Source organism: Symsagittifera roscoffensis, chromosome 5 (genome assembly GCF_963678635.1).
Source record: "Symsagittifera roscoffensis chromosome 5, txSymRosc1.1, whole genome shotgun sequence".
Classification (NCBI taxonomy): domain Eukaryota; kingdom Metazoa; phylum Xenacoelomorpha; order Acoela; family Convolutidae; genus Symsagittifera; species Symsagittifera roscoffensis.
This window is the reverse complement of record NC_087066.1, coordinates 11,010,745-11,028,576: the sequence shown is the minus strand read 5'-3', so window position 1 is coordinate 11,028,576 and position 17,832 is coordinate 11,010,745. Positions and strand designations below refer to the sequence as shown.

Here is a 17,832-nt window from a genome sequence, read left to right as displayed (position 1 = left end):
AAACTAGAAATCGTTCGCGCCATTTCCACGTTCGTATTTGGGGAGTTCTTTTTCATCATATGATGCTTTTAATTGGTTAAATGAATATAGTATTTGCCTGCCTTTATCGGTGACTGCCCCTGTCACCGCCGGATTAGTCTCCTCTGCGCTTATATTAGTAAAGTGTTCAGTGTACTTTGGATTCTTCACATCAGAAGTAGCCCCTCCTCCGCCTCCGCCTCCACCTCCCCCTCCTGGCGTTAGATTTGTCTCATCTGCAGGGGGAATTTCACTCCCCCCATTTTGCGCTCCCGGGGTCTCATCCTCCTCTTCCGCTATGTTACTCGGAGGAGCACGCGAAGTACCTAGGGAGGACAAAATATACCTGTTTTGGGTTCCTTTTTTTCACTCAAGAAACCTTGGCGCCAATAAATACATATTACTTACTACCTATGATGAAACCATACGCCCCCTCAGTTCTGGTTTACAGATATTTCCAAAAGGTCCCCCCTTTGGTATAGTTTTACAAGATCCATTATTGGCTGGCCAATATCAAAAACTTTCCAAAGGCGACTTCGGAGCCAATATAACAAAATTTGAGGGGGAGCGCGCGCTGAAAAAAAACGCAATTTTTGGTCAAATATTTCTTATAAGTTCTCAAAACGACAGTTTTAGCCTTTTTTCAAAATTTTGCCTGCGGCGCAGAAAACTTTTGTAAAAAAGCGTCCTTATATTATTTCCCGAGAGCTCAGAAATCAAATTTGTCGACCTAAAAAGAAGGCCGACAACGGCTTTTCTGGAACTTCCGATCATAAATAAGCCTGTGGCACAAACTTTACTGGGCCACGGTTTTTTTACCAACCGGAGGCAGAGCTCGGAAAATCAAATTAGAACGCTCTCAAAAATTCTAGATTTGCCGTACGAAAAAATCAAAAACCGAATCCTGCACCCACAAAATATACTTGTTACTGCGCAGGTAATTAAATGTTGATGCAAAATGAAAAAAGTCAAAACATCGAAAACAAGTTTGTTTTTTTGAAAAAAAAAGTGAATCATAATGAGGTTCCTTGTTTTAATGAAGAAGATAATGAGAAAACTATAATTTACTGTTTTTGTGTGGTTTTAGGTCATACTTTTCAATAAATTTCGAAAATTTGAGAAATTGATGAAGCACAAACCCTCCCTCAGTTTTTGTTCAAAATTCTACACGGGTTTCATTCAAATTTATAATGCAGCAACGCCTAGTAAGAAATACATTTCAATGGGGTTCATTGGAGAAAAAAAGATTTTTATAGGATTTCTTAGGAGAAAAAATAACTAAAAGATTGCAATAGGAGACAAAAATGTTTTTGGGAATTGTACAGAAAAAAATGGTTTTGATGAGGTTATCAATTTATTTTTTTAATTCTCATGTTTAGACAATAAGAAATTATATGTTGGTTAGATCATTAAACTGTATTATAACTCCAAAATAATTTGTACAAATCAAAACTTCTTAACTATAACTTCGTAGAGCATAAACCTATAACTTTGCTTTGTCGTCTTAAAATAAACTTTCCCGCATCCAGTTTCAAGCGCTAATAATCGATTATATTACAACTTTAGTACCAGTTTTGCTAAAATTGAGAAACAATTGATTTTAAGCAAATCATAATCAATTACAATCTCTCTTTTTAAAATCAAATTAAAATTAATTATAATCCATCATAATCGATTATAATCGATTATTTATTCGTTTATTTTTAGATACAATTATAATCAATTATAATTGATTATAATTCATTACTTATATTCAAATTCTATTAATTAGTTATGCACAAAAATCCATAATAATCGATTATAATTGATTATAATCCTTTTTTTGGTCCATTTTGTCTTCGAAAATGCATCTAAATTGCTTATATTTTATGCTTTTTGTAGACGTTGGTTCCTATGAAAACTAAGAAAAATATTTTTGAAGTTTTCCAATTAATTAAAATTTATGAGTTTTTTTTATTTCTTCCCCAATAGAGTTGTTTTGTGATTTAGAAATTTCGACTATATTTGTCAGATATTATCAACTGAGTAACTTGGGTACGGGGAGTGCTTGAAACTTAGCTAGATTTAAACTTCTAATGAGAATACAAAATCTTCTACACTCGGGTTATTCGTTTTTCTTTTTACCCAGCTCGTGGTCAGAACCTAAAGCGAAAGATTTTTACCTCTGCTCTTTCCGCCCCCTTTGCCCCCCTTCACGGACTGCTGCTTGCTCCTGGGGGGTTTGGTGGCCCTGTTCTTGGCCCAACTCATGGGCTGCCATTTGGAAGAACTTCCTTTGGACTCTTTCTTCTTATTGTCAACAGCTGAACATATTGAAAATTAAAATTTTTGCCCTTTGGTAGAAGCTAATGTTTGAACTTTTTTTTCGAGATTTTTAGTTTTTGAGATTTGATTGCAATGATTAAAAAAAACGAAAATAAAACAATTGCTGAAGATAAAACGAAAATGTTAAGCTCCGAATAAACCATATTACTGCTTACTCTTGTTTACCATTTTCGAAGTTCTTTATTCATTTGCTAAAACTGTTGTTGCGTTTTAGTCACCAGGGGCGGATCTAGGATTTTCTCGAGGGGGGCGGATTTTTGGGTCGGCAGGGGGTCGAATCCCTGAGGGGGGGGGGGGAGGCGTCCGTTCCCCCACACCGCCCCCCCCCCCCCCCCTAAATCCGCCCCTGTTAGTCACTATGATTTATTTAAAAAAAGAAGATTTATTTAAATGTTCAAAGTTGTCTAATCTTTAAGATTTGGTTTTAAAAACGACTGGTGATAAATTTCTTTCCTGAATGGGAACACATTGATATATTCTCTTACTTGACAGTTTTTCCGTTGCTTTCGCCATTATTTGTAAACTGGGCTCTGGTCGTGCGGCCAATAAAAACGAAACAAAACACTTTAAAAAGATATGAAAAACTATATTGTAACTATTTAGATATGTAACTATATTAAAAAGAAAGTCGAAAATTTAACAATGAATTGTTCTAATCAGAAGTCATATTTCTGTTTTATTTCAGTGCATTAAGTCGCAGTATCTTGCTTAAAACCAATTTGTGCGAAATATTAGTGGCTGTTAAAAAAGTTTCAGACAAAAGATTACGTTTTTCAAGTTTTAAACTTCTCATAATTTTGTTTCGGTTCTTTCGAACAAGAATGGAAGCAGTTTGAATAGCTTTATGGATAATAAAGTTTTATGGATAATAATCGATTATATTCGATTTTCATTTTCAGTCTCTATAAATTAACAAAAATTATCGATTATAATAGATTATAAATGGAATATAATGGTTATTTTCAAGTTATTTTCAAAATATTTGATCAAAAAAAAATAATCAGTACTAATCGATTATAATTGATTTTAATCCAATTATTAAAATCTTTTTGTGTGGTGTTTTTTTTTCATGAAATGGTAAACTTAAGTTCTCAACTTTTTTCAATTTTTTTCTAATTTCAATTGCGTTTATGAAAGTTTATAAAAAGTCACGTTTTTTTTGTTATTGTTTTAATTGAGTTTTATTTGCAAACCCGCGTTTAAACCTTAGCCACCCTTTGGGGGTGTGATAAACACGTAGGGGGGGGGGCAAGGAAGGGGAACGTAGGGGGTGACTTTCAAAAAGAAAACGAAAGTCTAGACAATTTTTTTCAGGTTGGCCAAGTTGATATTTTCCCTGCACTCGCACAACACTAAAAAGTACGTATTTCGATCAAATTTTCAGCGCTGCAGGCAAATTTCTTGAAAAAAAAACTCGTCAAAAATGCCGTTTTTGGTCCTTTTTTCGGAAAACTACTACATATCGGCCTCTTTAAAGTTACTACATTTTGGCCGCCCTCGGATAATCCTGTTCGTTCGAGTTTTGCAGAATGTTGCAAAAATATAAATATTATCTACAAAGTTTAATCAATTTTTAAGGATTTTGTGTGCAAAAAGAAATTCAAAATAATGAAAAAAATGGATTATAATCGATTTTAATAGTTTTTGTTGGATTTTTACTTATCAAAAATAATCATTTAAAATGGATTAAAAATCCATTAAGTTATCTAAATTTGTCATGATAATTGAACATGTAGACCACATTTTAGTGAACAAAAATCCATTATAATCGATTTTTATCCATGAAACTTTGGTGCGAGTAGTCTCTTTTTTGACAAAACAAAACATCCATCAACGAAAAGTTGGAATTTTGTTGTATGAGCAATTACTATCTCGCCTGCTACGTAGAAGGTTGCTTGTATCAGGGCAGCTTTTTTTGAGTTTTATTCTCCCAGAAACATCCGCCACGCGCTATTTAAAAATACAGAGTGAAATAATCTCAAGTTGCAGTTTTTAAATCCTTTCATTTTTTGAGAAAAATATACACAAGTGGAATGTGTTTATGAGTTCGAGCACAAGACTTAAATAAATTAATTATGATTTTTAAAAAAATCTTGTCAAAATCGTTAGTTAAAAAATACAAATTTCTCTGTAAAAAAAACAAGATTGCTCTTATATCATGTGAAAGCTCTGAATCGACTGCGTTTCTATGTGTTCACGAAAAAAATTGAGTAGTTTGAATTAGGAAACATCACAAACTTTGGATTTCCATAAAAAATATCAAAAATTTAGTGCAAAAATTGGAGTCGGAATAATATGATCAAATGCTTTGTCTCATTTCAATTTGGAGCGATTATGAATGCGGGATAATTCGCCCCGCACAAACATTATGCCCATTAAAATCATTAAGAATTAGTCAAAAAACTACAACCGCCATTAGCCTAATTGCAAACACAGTTGCTTGGTAACTCCCAATTCCTGGATCAATCAACACTATCCCCATATTTTTTTGTAAGTTTGGTGTGAAAGATTAATATCATTCCAAGTATTTATTTTCTTTCCTTTTCTTTAAAATTCGAAAAAGAATCTTGTATCTCGACTAATAATATCGGTCAAAATTTGGAACAGGTTATTTGGAATAATAATGACTTCGCTGATTTGGATACGTTGGCCAGAAACAAAAAAAGACTTAAAAATGTTGTTGTACTATTAGTCAAGTCTTCATTTTGAGCAGCAACTCGAAACACAAGGATCAGCCTGACAAACCTTGAAAAATTTTTTTTTCTGGACTAAAATAGTTCTAAACAACTGTAAAATGTCTTGAAGGCACTTGACAATTGTTTAAAATTGTTTTAATCCAAAAAAAAGAATTTTTTTTTCAAGATTTTCTGGGCTCTTCTTTCGGTTAATTTTTGCTGTTCCTTGTGTTTCAAGTTGCTATTCAAAATGGCGACCTGATTAATAGTACAAAAACAATTTATTTTAAAGAGTAGAAAATATTAAGTTTCTTTCACATAAAAATTGAAGTCTGAAGCTTTTATTGCAACTCTATACAATTGGTTAGAAGCTGCGGTAAGTAGGAATCAGCCGAAAAACTACCGCCTATAAAAAAACAACTGCTCTCAGTCAAATTTATCGTTTTTTATATGCATTCTTAACTGCATTTAATAAAAAAATTCGGAGGTCAGCCTCGTATCAAATGTCTTCTAAATATCTCTCTCATCCTGTGTCTAATTCAGTCTGAAAAAAAAAACATGCCAGTTTTTCCCGATACCGAAACAACTTTCGGAACTTATTTTTGAATCCGAACCACAAACATTAGGGCTTCAAAATGAGCTACACTTGGCCTTCTCCAAGTTTTCTTTTGGATAGTCAAAATGACACATTTTCGATCTAACTCGGATGTGAGTTCTGTCAATTTTTGTATTTCCATTGTATGGAATAAACAGAACTTGGCTCTTTTCCAGTTCCCCCCCTTTTCAAAATAACGAGTTTTATATTTGGTTTACGTGTTATTACGGCTAAATGCGTGATGTTACGCTGTAAAGTATGAAGATTAAATCTGTTCAGAATTGTCGATTTGTTCACCACGCTAAATTTCATTGCATTGTGACAACGTTAAATAGAATTTTCAAAATTGAATTTGAAAGGCGGGGGGGGGGGACTGGAAAAGAGCCCAGAACTTGAATAAAAAAGCAGTTTTCAAAATGATTTTGAATGAGTAACTTTTTATGTAGCTCCCGTAGCTCAGTCGGTTAGAGCGCCGTACTTATAGACAGAATGAGCAATGCGGATGTCGGCAGTTCGAGCCTGCCCGGGAGCAGCAACCTTATTCCTTTTACAATAAATTTGAGCTCCGGGCTCTTTTCCAGTTCCCCCCTTTCAAAATACCGAGTTTTATGTTTGTTTTACGTGTTATTACGGCTAAATGCGTGATGTTACGCTGTAAAGTACGAAGAACAAATCTGTTCACAGTTGTCGATTTGTTCACCACGCCAAACATCAATGCATTATGACATCGTTCATTAAGCTTTTCAAAATTGAATTTGAAAGGGGGGACTGGAAAAGAGCCCCATTAACAATCTGGCCTCATCAATAAAGTTCAATAAATTCATCTGTAAACTTTTACAATTAAATTTCTTGATAAAATTGTCTGATTGTTATGAAATTGACATGCTGACTAATTAGGCCAAAAAAATATAGGCTCTTTTTCCTTCCCCCCACCTGCAAATTTTTACATGTAAACTTGTTGACCACATTGTCCGATTGTTATGAAAATTTACATACAGACTAATAAGGCCACGACAAACATATTTGGTCCTCATACTCAACCTCGTAAAACTACTCGTTAAACTAATATATTGACGGTCGTGTGAGGTGGGGGGGGGAAAGGAAAAAGAGCCAAAATAAATTATTTTTGGTCTTCATAACCAACCTCGTAAGACTTTTCATTACACCAAAAAATTGATGCTCGTGTCAGGTGGGGGGGGGGGGTTGGAAAAGCTGGAATGGAAATGTGGGGACAGTGGTGGGGAAAGGCTACTTTGAAAGCCCTCGCCTCATTCTATTTTCATAAATAATGCATGCGAGCAGGCTAAATGCGTGCTTTTATGTCGCAAGGCATAAAAAACATGAGTTTCAATGTCCTATAAGAGTTTTTTGGAAGAAATTAGAGGAGAAGTTCCTTTTTTAAGAAGACTATATTGATTGAGCCGAACTTTGATTTTCAGTACTTCGTAATTTTATTGTCACGTGCTCAGCTTTTGAAGTAGAATTGTTTTTTTTTTTCGGTTAAAAATATATTTACAGCAGTCAGAAGACTTGCGTACAATGTCAGTTTTACGTCAACATCAGTGAATTTACCTTTCATCACCAGGATGGCGTAAATTAAGTTTTGACCGTACCAGAGCCAGGTGTAGCCGAAGCGAGGTTGGAAAAAGTTAGTTATAAATGGGAGGAGGAAAGAACGGCAAGGTTATCTCCAGGAAGGAAGCCAACAGGAGATGTGAGTTAAGTCAAAGAAGGAGGAGGTGGTTCACAATTCATCTTGGCGGCTCTTTTTTCTCCCCTACATGCAATTTTTACAAGAGATTTTTTGTTCTGTTTGTTACAAAAAATGGCATGCGGACTAATTAGGCCATGAAAAACATTTTTGGTCTTCATATTCAACCTTGTAAATCCCCTTGTAACATCATAAAATTGATGCCTATGTGAGGTCAGGTGGGGGATGGAAAAAGAGCCATCTTGCGGTACTCTTTTCTACTTCCACAAGCACGTTGCAATTTTTTTTCACATGCTCACCGTGATCTTACCATGTAAAGTACGAAGAACAAAACTGTTCACAATAGTTAGACTCATTCTCTCCCCCCACCTGCAAAATTTAACGATCGACATTTTTGTTCACATTGTTGGAATCTTATGAAAATTGACATACCGATTGATTAGGTCATGACAAACATATTTGGTCTTCATATTTAATCACTCGTTACACCATAACATTGATGCTCGTGTGACGACGTGGGGGGCTGGTAGGAAAAAGAGTTGTTAGTTTGTCATGCCAACTTTCATTGCATTATGATAATATTTAATTACTTTTTTAAACATGAAAAACGAATGTGGGGGAGGGGGTATAAAAGAGCTCAAAACTGGGCTCTTTTCCAGTTTCCCCCCTTCAAATTCAATTTTTGAAAGCTTAATTAACGTTGTTATAATGCAGTGAAATTGGGCATGGGCAACAAATTGACAATTGTGAATAGATTTTTTTCTTCATATGTTACATCGTAACATCACACATTTAGCCGTAATAACGCGTAAAAAAACATAAAAATTAATATTTTGAAAGGTGAGAGAATAGGAAAAGAGCCCAAAACAGTTCAAAAGAGAATTTTGTCATGCCAGTTCTCATTGTATTCTGACGGCGTCGAAATAATTTTTTTAACGAGCTGTTCAAATGTGGAGAGGAAGTGAAAAATAGCCTAAAACTCCCCGCATCTCATGAAAATAATTTTTGTTGTGTAACGATTAGTTTTACAATGTTAAGTATGAAAATCATAAAACTTGGTTACAGTCTAATTAGTCCACATATCAATTTTTATATTTATCGGGCAATATAAACAAATTGGCTCTTTTTCATCGCCTCCACTCTACACGAACATCAATTTTATGGTGTAAATAGTGTTTTTACAAGATTAATTGTAGGACCAAATATGTTTGTAATTGTTAAATTAGTTTGTCAATTCTCATGACAATAGAATGATATAAATAAAAAGGCTCTTTTTCCTTCCCCCCCCCCCCCCACCTCACGCCAGTTTCAATTTATTAGTGTAACGAGTGGTTTTACGAGGTTAAGTATGAAGACCAAATATGTTTGTCGTGGCCTTATTAGTCTGTATGTAAATTTTCATAACAATCGGACAATGTGGTCAACAAATTTACATGTAAAAATTTGCAGGTGGGGGGGGGGAAGGAAAAAGAGCCAATAAAAATCTTGTTTGTGAACTGGGCTTTTTTTCCTTTTCTCCCCCACCTGCAAATTTTTTAATTTGAAATTACTGTTCACTTTGTCCGATTGTCATGAAAATTGACATGCAGACTGATTAGGCCATAACAAACATATTTTATCTTCATATTTAACCTTGTAAAACCACTCGTTAGACTATAAAATTCATGTTTGTGTGAGGTGGGGGGAAAAGGAAAAAGAGCCGTGAACTGTTGCAGGTGGGAGAAAAGGAAAGAGAGTCACTAAAATTTTAATCTGACATTTAGTCGTAGATACCTGATGATGCTAGTTAAAGCGAAAAGTTCGTTTTATAATTATTATTTTTTCTGACTTCTAACTATTTTGAACAGTTTTTTTGTGAAAAATTGCAGGTGGAGGTCAGGAAAATGAGCCGAGCCTCAAGTTTCAAACACCTAAAGGTCTTTCAAATTATTTTTCCAGTTTGCTCACCCCCTTGTTTTTTTCTTGCATTCGATAATCAAACGCTTTTTTTTTTAAATTGGCTTCAATGTAGTAAACTGTAGTAAAAACATGACATGTGGGCAAGTGGTCCTATGATTACAAGATTTGTACGTGTAAATTACATTGAGAACAAATTTTAGACAACTTAATAATGCAATTATTTGAAGGGTCGGAAACTGGAAAGAAAGCAAAAACTATTAGTACCTGAAATTTTATTGTTTTTGATTCTCACAACAGATGAAATGTTTTTGATCTTAGATTAGTTTATTACGTAATTTGTTTCAGTTTTGCAGTTTCTGACAAGAGCCAAGAAGCAGTTCAACGAGAAGTATGAGAAAAATCCAAAGGTAAATTTAACGATTATTTTGCCCTTTTGAGTTATCATCTAGCTTAAAGTGAAACCAGACTGCTCGCATCAGCGCGAAGTCCTGATTGTTCTCACTGCCTTTTAAGGTCAATGGAGCAGTAACAACATTGAAAATTGAAACTTTTTTTGGAAAAAATTTTGAGATTTTTTTTTGTAAAAATCATCCCCACCACACGCCATATAAAGTCCAAAGTGATAAATTTTGCTCCTAATAACAAATCATTTGTGACAAATAAGCTTCCTTCGACCAATTAAGAACAATTTTTTTTTCGGATTAAATCTCCGCCCGAAACATATCGAGCGTTAATTGTCTCAAATTGGCCAAAATGGCAATCTATAAACCCTCATTACTTCACGAAAAACAATCAAGACAGCAAGACATCAAAAATTGGTAGTTACAAAGTCAAAATTTGTCTGAAGAAAAAAACCAACCCGAACACAAATATTCCTTTAATTTTGTTACGAAAGTCGGAAGAAAAAGCCAGGCAGATTAGAGAGGACAATGAAACCTACGTTCAGTTTGACCCGCAGTCACCAAATTGGATAAAAATTGATTATCTACAGTAAGCAATACATATTTCTATTTGAGATTATTTTAATTTTTAGATGGTAAAACTTTGATTAAAAATTTTAATAATCGAGTATAATGCATTCTGTTTTGCAATTGTGACTTTTTTACAATTCTCCACCACCTTCGTAAAAATACAAAACAAAACTGTTCAAAAGTTGTTCACAGGGCAACTTGTATGTTAGAAATTTGTTCTCTTTCAGAAAAAATCAAAGGGGGAGAACTGAAAAAAAGCCGCAATTGCTTTATACTGAAAATGTTCATTTCATAAACATTACCAAAACACTCTAAAGTTTTTTTCTGCATCAATTTTCATGCATACTACAAACAAATAGTGTACACATTAAAAACATTTTATATACAAACTATCTATAAAGAAATATTTCTCAATTGTTTTATAAAGAATATACATATTTTTTCAGATTATGTACACTTTGAAAAATATATAAAATACTTAAAAATATTTATTGGTTATGTACAGATTATATGCAGATTATAAACATAGTTTATGCAGATTTTATACAGACTGCATACATATAATGATTAGAAATAATTTACGATAATCAGATAATTTAAGTGTATTGAAACAAAACTAAAGTGTAAAATTTTCTAATAATGTAAGCTAATTGTCATGCACAAAAATACAAATAAATTTTTTCTGCGGGAACACCTAGACTTCAAAATCTTGAAGGGATCCCCTGAAGCACTTCTCCTCAAATGAGTCCTGCACACTATAACACCGAGGAAGATTTTTCCTACTCACAGTTTTATGCTAATTTTTGAGAAAATTTTTCTTAATTTTAAGTCGGGTTGATCAAAAGTGAACTTGTTACGACCAGTATAGCTTTTAGACAACACAATCAGTTTCATACAGATTTTATACAAATTATATACTGATTATCTACAAGGTATATGCAGGTTTCATTGTATGAAGGTTATATACTGGCTAGATGTGATTATCTACAGACCATATATAGGTATTATAGAATCGAAATTTCAATCATTTTAACACTGAAGTACTTTAATTTTTATAGAAAAAAATCGGGTCTATTTAAAATGGTTGCAGATAGATCAGTTTTATACTTTAGTTAATCCGTAGATTTTTCTGTAGAAATTTGATTTTCATCCATTAGGGTTATCGTGGGGAGGATGAAAACGTTTTAAGTAGCCATGGTCTCGTAGGAAATTAATAACTAGTTCAAGCTGAAAAAGCAGGGCTTGCATGTTTTTTTTCTAAAACTTTTTTGTTCTGGCTTTCGAAGAAAACGAATTAATTATGCTTAGGTTGGTTTTTAATACAACAATTACGGCAAACAATATAATACTTTTTGACAAAAAAACTTTATACCTCATTGAAGATATTGACTTTCCAAACTCAAATACGAAATAAAAGATTTTACCTTGAGATCAAGTTTGCAAAGTTCTTCGAGTTTGAAATTTGCCAATTTGACCATACCCTGGACTAACTTATGCACGTTTTGAAGGTTTTATTCAAAATGCTGAAAACGTAACGCAAATTGTTTATGCGTGGTGAATTATCTCGCACAGCAAAACAGTTCCAAATTGAATTGAGGCTTGCTAATCGGTTATAATAATTACGTAAGACTCAAAATTCCTAATTTAACTTTTGATATTGTCCAAAGTTTATAGTTTTTTGATGACTTTTTTTCTAAAAATCTTTTCGATATACATTAAAAGGCAGTCGGATAATTCAAAAGTGTTCCATATTGAGCTGAGGCTAGCTAATCGGTCGTTTTAGTTTCGTACGACTCAAATTTTTTCACTTGATCTTTGATTGTGTTCAAAACTGCAAGTTTTTCAGCATTTTTTCACAAAAATTATTTGATATGGACTAGGGGCAGTCGCAACATTCAGGGCTCTGCCCTGATATACGATCCGTCTTGTTATTCTTCAAACCATAACTAATAAAAATTAATAAAAATTATTTCTTTCTTGTTCAGTGTGATGTGAGTTTGGATGAGGACTTTGACGTGAAGAGGACTCTCGGCAGTGGCTCCTTCGGAAGAGTGGTGCTTGCAGAATATAAAAAGAGCAAGAAGAAGAAGGTACACTTTCTATCACTTTTGAAGCAAAAATCTGGGTCTTTTTCTTGCGCGAAGGACCAAATATAAGAAAATTCTCTACGAATCAATGTCCTTCAAACAGTCCTAAATTGAAGCTTTTCTCCTTCGGCCTGTCGCGCATGAGGGGTGCTCTTACAGTAACTTGATTGATGATCGTAGACAGATACGTTATCATCGCATGTTTTTCTTCTTCAATTTTTCTTCGCCTAATTTTACGAGAAAAGTTTTTCTTTGATGAAGAGTTTCCTCAGAGCTATGTTCAACTCCATGCATTAAAAGCTGCATTGAAAGTAGCTCAGCTAAAATCTGCTCTTTTTTGAGAATTTTTTGAGCACTCTGTTTGTTTGGGATCAAAATCTTGGTAAAATTAAAATGACATTGTTATTTGAATGATTATTTTTTTTTCAAATTCTTTTTTCATCCTAGGACGATGTTTCGATTCTAAAACGGCGCTTTCGACTGCTAGGGTAAACTATGTTCAAACTCTTGAGCATATTTTGTTTGCGCCTTGTGTTGCCGGAGCAACTACATTTTCCCAATCTTTATAAATCAAAAGTCACTGTGATCAAACATTTGTAATCTCTGTGATATAAACACTCGCAAAACAAACCAGAACTAAGAAAGTTGACTCTTGGAGCCAAGTTTTGACCTAAAGTGACATGTCAACTACCTGTTTTGGCGCTCCTTGAAAACAAAAGGAAGACGAATAGTTGAACAAAAGACAAGCTGAAGAAAACCAAGATTAGATGTGGGCAAATATATTTTTTAAAGTTTAACCCCGAATTGTCGTCTTTTTTTCTCACAACTTTCAAAAAATCCAGAAAAAAAACGTACTCGAGCGTTTTGTTTTTTGTAGTAGTTTTCGTTGGTCGCTGCCTTAAAAATTTTTGACAATTTATTTCAATCTCTTCCCAAAAAAAAAAAAAGAAAACTGTCTTATTAGACTGTGATAGAGATAACCAAATTCTGAACACACTGAGAACAAAAACCTTTTGTAGTTTTCCTTGCCAATTCATCTTGTTTGTTGTAATTTTACTTCGCAAATTATAACAACTATCTTGGTTCGAAACTTTTGTACGTGAAAGCAAAAGTTGAATTCGAATTTGAAGAGAAAACGAAACAAATAACATTTCCTTGCATTTTTTTAAACAATAACGCTTCTTGTTAAAGTGTAATTTGACATATCGAAAAGTAACAATTATACTCGCACTTGATGCTGCAGTTTTGAAGACTATGTCTATTTAAAAAATCTGGAAAGAATTGCATTGAGCATAACAAAAAATCTGTTTGACAGTTCATAGAAGAACTCTTTGAAGATTGCTTTTCAACTTTTTTGTTTTATTTCACATGGCAAAAAAGTAAAACTTAAATTGGCTTGAGGTTAATACGAGTATTGCAATTAAAATTGTCATTTGAATTGATTTTAAAACTACCACCCTAAAATTATAGGTGGACCTAAACAAAAAAATACATAACAAAAAGACTTTTTGACAGTTCACCAAACAACGCTTTGTTTGGTTTTCAATTTTTGATTGATTTTAATTGCGTATGCCTTAATTGTAAAACATAATTTAAAAAAGAATATAAAACCCTTAGACAGACATTTCAAAAAAAACCTTTTCTAAATCATGATCGATTCCTGGGTTTGTTTAATTTTCCTTTTTTCTAACTAATTTGCGCATCGCCTCGGTTTTTTAGAGCCGTTCTCACAACCTACATACGACAAGATCTTCGACAATCAACTTCAATAGCGACAAAAAAACGATGTCAGCGTGGAACAGATTTTTCATTTGCCAAATGCAGCTCAATGGATCTCCCGACTTCTTGGAGAAAAAACTCTGCTCAGTAAAATCAACTCGTTCTTTGAGTTCGTTAGTGGCAGCAGCAGAATCCAGACTGCAAAACTGAATCAATTGTCAGCGGAAATCATGGATACCGAATCGCCCGAACAAACTAGGTTTGTCACGGCAACAGCTACAGATATTGCAGTACGCCTCTTACAACTACAGAGTGACATCAACGATAACGATTCACCAACTCAATACAACGCGCAACTTATCCACGACTTCGAGAGAAGAAACACGAAATCAAACAACGCGCTTGCCGACATGGCCTCATCATCAATTACAGACAACCATCGAGCAGAAACAAGCTATTCACTTCCAGACGATCGGCGAGCAGAAAAAAGCCAACAGTTACAACTTTACAACCCAAACTGCGGATACAACAACTTACATCATCGTCCAAGGCATTCTCAACCTAATATGAGCTCGGCAAAAACCCACAACTATTCCGAAAGCAACAAACATCCGACAAACAGACAAAATGTTGTCACAGAGACAAGAACTTTTGACAGCAGCCCTCATCCCCCGTCGTTTGCAAACAACAACGCTTTTTCTCAATGCCAGCAACACAAACCAATGATTGTCAATAACTTCGGAGATGCAGGTGCTCAGCTGAGTACGGATACAACAATCGAGATCGACGACGATGTAAGTTCGGAAACTGTAGTCTACAACCAACAGCAGCCCAATATAGCAAACAGCACAGTCCAAACAGCAGGGTTGCAAAGCCCATCGTTTGCATTTACAATTCCGCAACCTCATCACCTAATGCAACCGGGACTACACGAGCAGCCTAGCGACAATATCGATCTCAGAACCCATCTCACAACAAGCACCTACAGTTTTCCACAAGAACAAATTTTCCAATCTCATCAGCAGATACGTTCAACTGAACAATCTTCACACCATAAGTTACCGAGCCAGAAACAGCAAACTGGAGAACAAACAAACTCTTACACAGATCAAGGTTTCTACAGGCCTTACAACCCCAACAACCAAACTATAAATGATTTTCATTCAGAAAAACATATAGCGGAATCCTCTTGTATAGTGCAAACTCCTGTAATGCGAACTAAAGGACATCCGTCAGTATCAACTGAAGCCCTTTGTCCAACTTACAATTTAGAAAAACATGCATTAAACTTTGATGTTTTTCCAAACAATTTCAACGGTAGCGGATCTTCTCATCAGATCTCGAAAGATATCGATTTAAGCCTCATTACTACAACGACAACCAAAACCTCGGATTTAAAATTCAGATATCCCTTGACGCAAACAACCTCTACATTTCTGTATCAAAGTACCACACAAATAACCTCAGTCATATCAACGCAACCTTCATGGCAATCAATGGGTCATATGAATCCGGTTACTTTAGTACCGGAGGCATCAACTTTCCAAAAACCCGAACTGCATCCTTATATGCAACCAACATTCAGCATGCATCAACAGACAAGGATCAACGCCGCGTCGATAGCTTCTGGACCAAGTTGTAATAACGCTTTTCTACCAAATAATAGAGAGCAAAGAAGCAACCCTCATCAATCTGCAAACTATTTTCTCCAACCATCTTTGATTCGAACCATTTCGCCACAAACAACATTACCAGAGTTTAAAGGACCAGTCACCAATTTTCCTCAATTTACCACCTAATTTGACATAAATTGAGATAACAGAGACAAAATTGACTTCAAAACCACATTCAAATTACCACCATTTCAAGTTCCATCATTTGATGGTAATCCTCTGGCTTTCCATGACTGGTTGAACATGTTCAATGCCACTGTTGATAGCAATACAACCATCAGTGATACACACAGAATTACCTACTTACAAAACGCCGTGACTGGTAAGGCGAAAGAGCTAATCAAAGGCTACTCATGCAATCCAGTCTTCTATAAACCAGAGCTAGAGGATCTTAAATCACGTTTTGGCGATACATTTATTGTCGTCAACGCGTATATAAAACCATTAGAAAAATGGCCAGCAGCCACCAAAAGCAGACATTTTTTTGTTTCTTTTGCCGCCTTCCTGAAACAAATGGTGCAGACCTTCAAAAATCTCAGTTTGAATGCAGATTTGAATTCTTCTACTTTGACAAAGCTTGTCAAAAGTAAAGTCCCACAAGATTTGCTTCTTAAATGGACGGAATACATCGGGCGAAACGACATACAGGACACAGATATTCAACACTTACAAATTTGGCTAGAAGTGCATGCGAAAACCTACGACAAACTTCACAATCAATTTCCATCCTTCAACTATGCAGAACCGTCAAGTTTTAGCAGCAATTCCCTAGCGCCCTGTTGCTCAAACGTTACATCAAGCAATCCACAGGCTTCCAAAACAATTGGACCTGAGAGTTTCAACCAATACAGAACACAGCGCAAGCAATGCTCTTCTTGTAAGAACGAACATAACATCACAGTACAGTTCTTCTACGCCACCTCAACGCTACAACATCGTAAAACAACTTGAACTTTGTGTCAACTGCTTAAGCCTTCATCACCTCCGAACTACTTGTGTCACAAACAACCGTTGTTATGAGTGCAACGGATTTCACCACACAAGCCTTTACGACCCAAACAAGTTTAAAAAATCAACTTTCGTTGTCAACGCCCATCATGACTTGTTTCACAATACTATGCACCCAACCTTACAAGAACCAGTTTGGGATTCCGACAATTTTTGTAAACCCGCACTCCAGGAAACCCGAAACTTTAATCAGCAGTCTGCATATTTTAACCAAAAAAGCAAAAAGTACAAACCTAAAAGTAGAAGGTTTCCAAACCAACCAGACCTACGCCGATATGATGCCCAGCACTCTAACAAATCAGAACATCAGCTATCAAAAACAGAGATGTCATCGCAACAAACTATTTTCTCCAACCATCTTTGATTCGAACCATTTCGCCACAAACAACATTACCAGAGTTTAAAGGGCCAGTCACCAATTTTCCTCAATTTACCACCTAATTTGACATAAATTGAGATAACAGAGACAAAATTGACTTCAAAACCACATTCAAATTACCACCATTTCAAGTTCCATCATTTGATGGTAATCCTCTGGCTTTCCATGACTGGTTGAACATGTTCAATGCCACTGTTGATAGCAATACAACCATCAGTGATACACACAGAATTACCTACTTACAAAACGCCAAGACTGGTAAGGCGAAAGAGCTAATCAAAGGCTACTCATGCAATCCAGTCTTCTATAAACCAGCGCTAGAGGATCTTAAATCACGTTTTGGCGATACATTTATTGTCGTCAACGCGTATATAAACCCATTAGAAAAATGGCCAGCAGCCACCAAAGCAGACATTTTTTTGTTTCTTTTGCCGCCTTCCTGAAACAAATGGTGCAAACCTTCAAAAATCTCAGTTTGAATGCAGATTTGAACTCTTCTACTTTGACAAAGCTTGTCAAAAGTAAAGTCCCACAAGATTTGCTTCTTAAATGGACGGAATACATCGGGCGAAACGACATACAGGACACAGATGTTCAACATTTACAAATTTGGCTAGAAGTGCATGCGAAAACCTACGACAAACTTCACAATCAATTTCCATCCTTCAACTATGCAGAACCGTAACTATTTAGCAGCAATTCCCTAGCGCCCTGTTGCTCAAACGTTACATCAAGCAATCCACAGGCTTCCAAAACAATTGGACCTGAGAGT

The 17,832-nt window shown here is 35.1% G+C and overlaps 1 protein-coding gene and 1 non-coding gene across 2 annotated transcripts in view; both read left to right on the top strand.

Annotated features, from left to right (window-relative positions):
• Positions 1 to 4,966: 4,966 nt before the first annotated feature.
• The window catches only part of LOC134846873 (cAMP-dependent protein kinase catalytic subunit 1-like), a 47,136-nt gene continuing 34,270 nt past the window's right edge, over positions 4,967 to 17,832 (top strand). Inside the window, exons 1-3 of the mRNA XM_063864284.1 lie at positions 4,967 to 4,988; positions 9,569 to 9,630; positions 12,180 to 12,284. Of these exons, the coding sequence (XP_063720354.1) occupies positions 4,967 to 4,988; positions 9,569 to 9,630; positions 12,180 to 12,284 (189 nt within the window). The remainder of the gene's footprint in view (positions 4,989 to 9,568; positions 9,631 to 12,179; positions 12,285 to 17,832) is intronic.
• Positions 6,059 to 6,145, top strand: Trnai-uau (transfer RNA isoleucine (anticodon UAU)). The gene is given in 2 exon segments: positions 6,059 to 6,096; positions 6,110 to 6,145. It is a non-coding gene; the product is annotated as a tRNA-Ile (tRNA).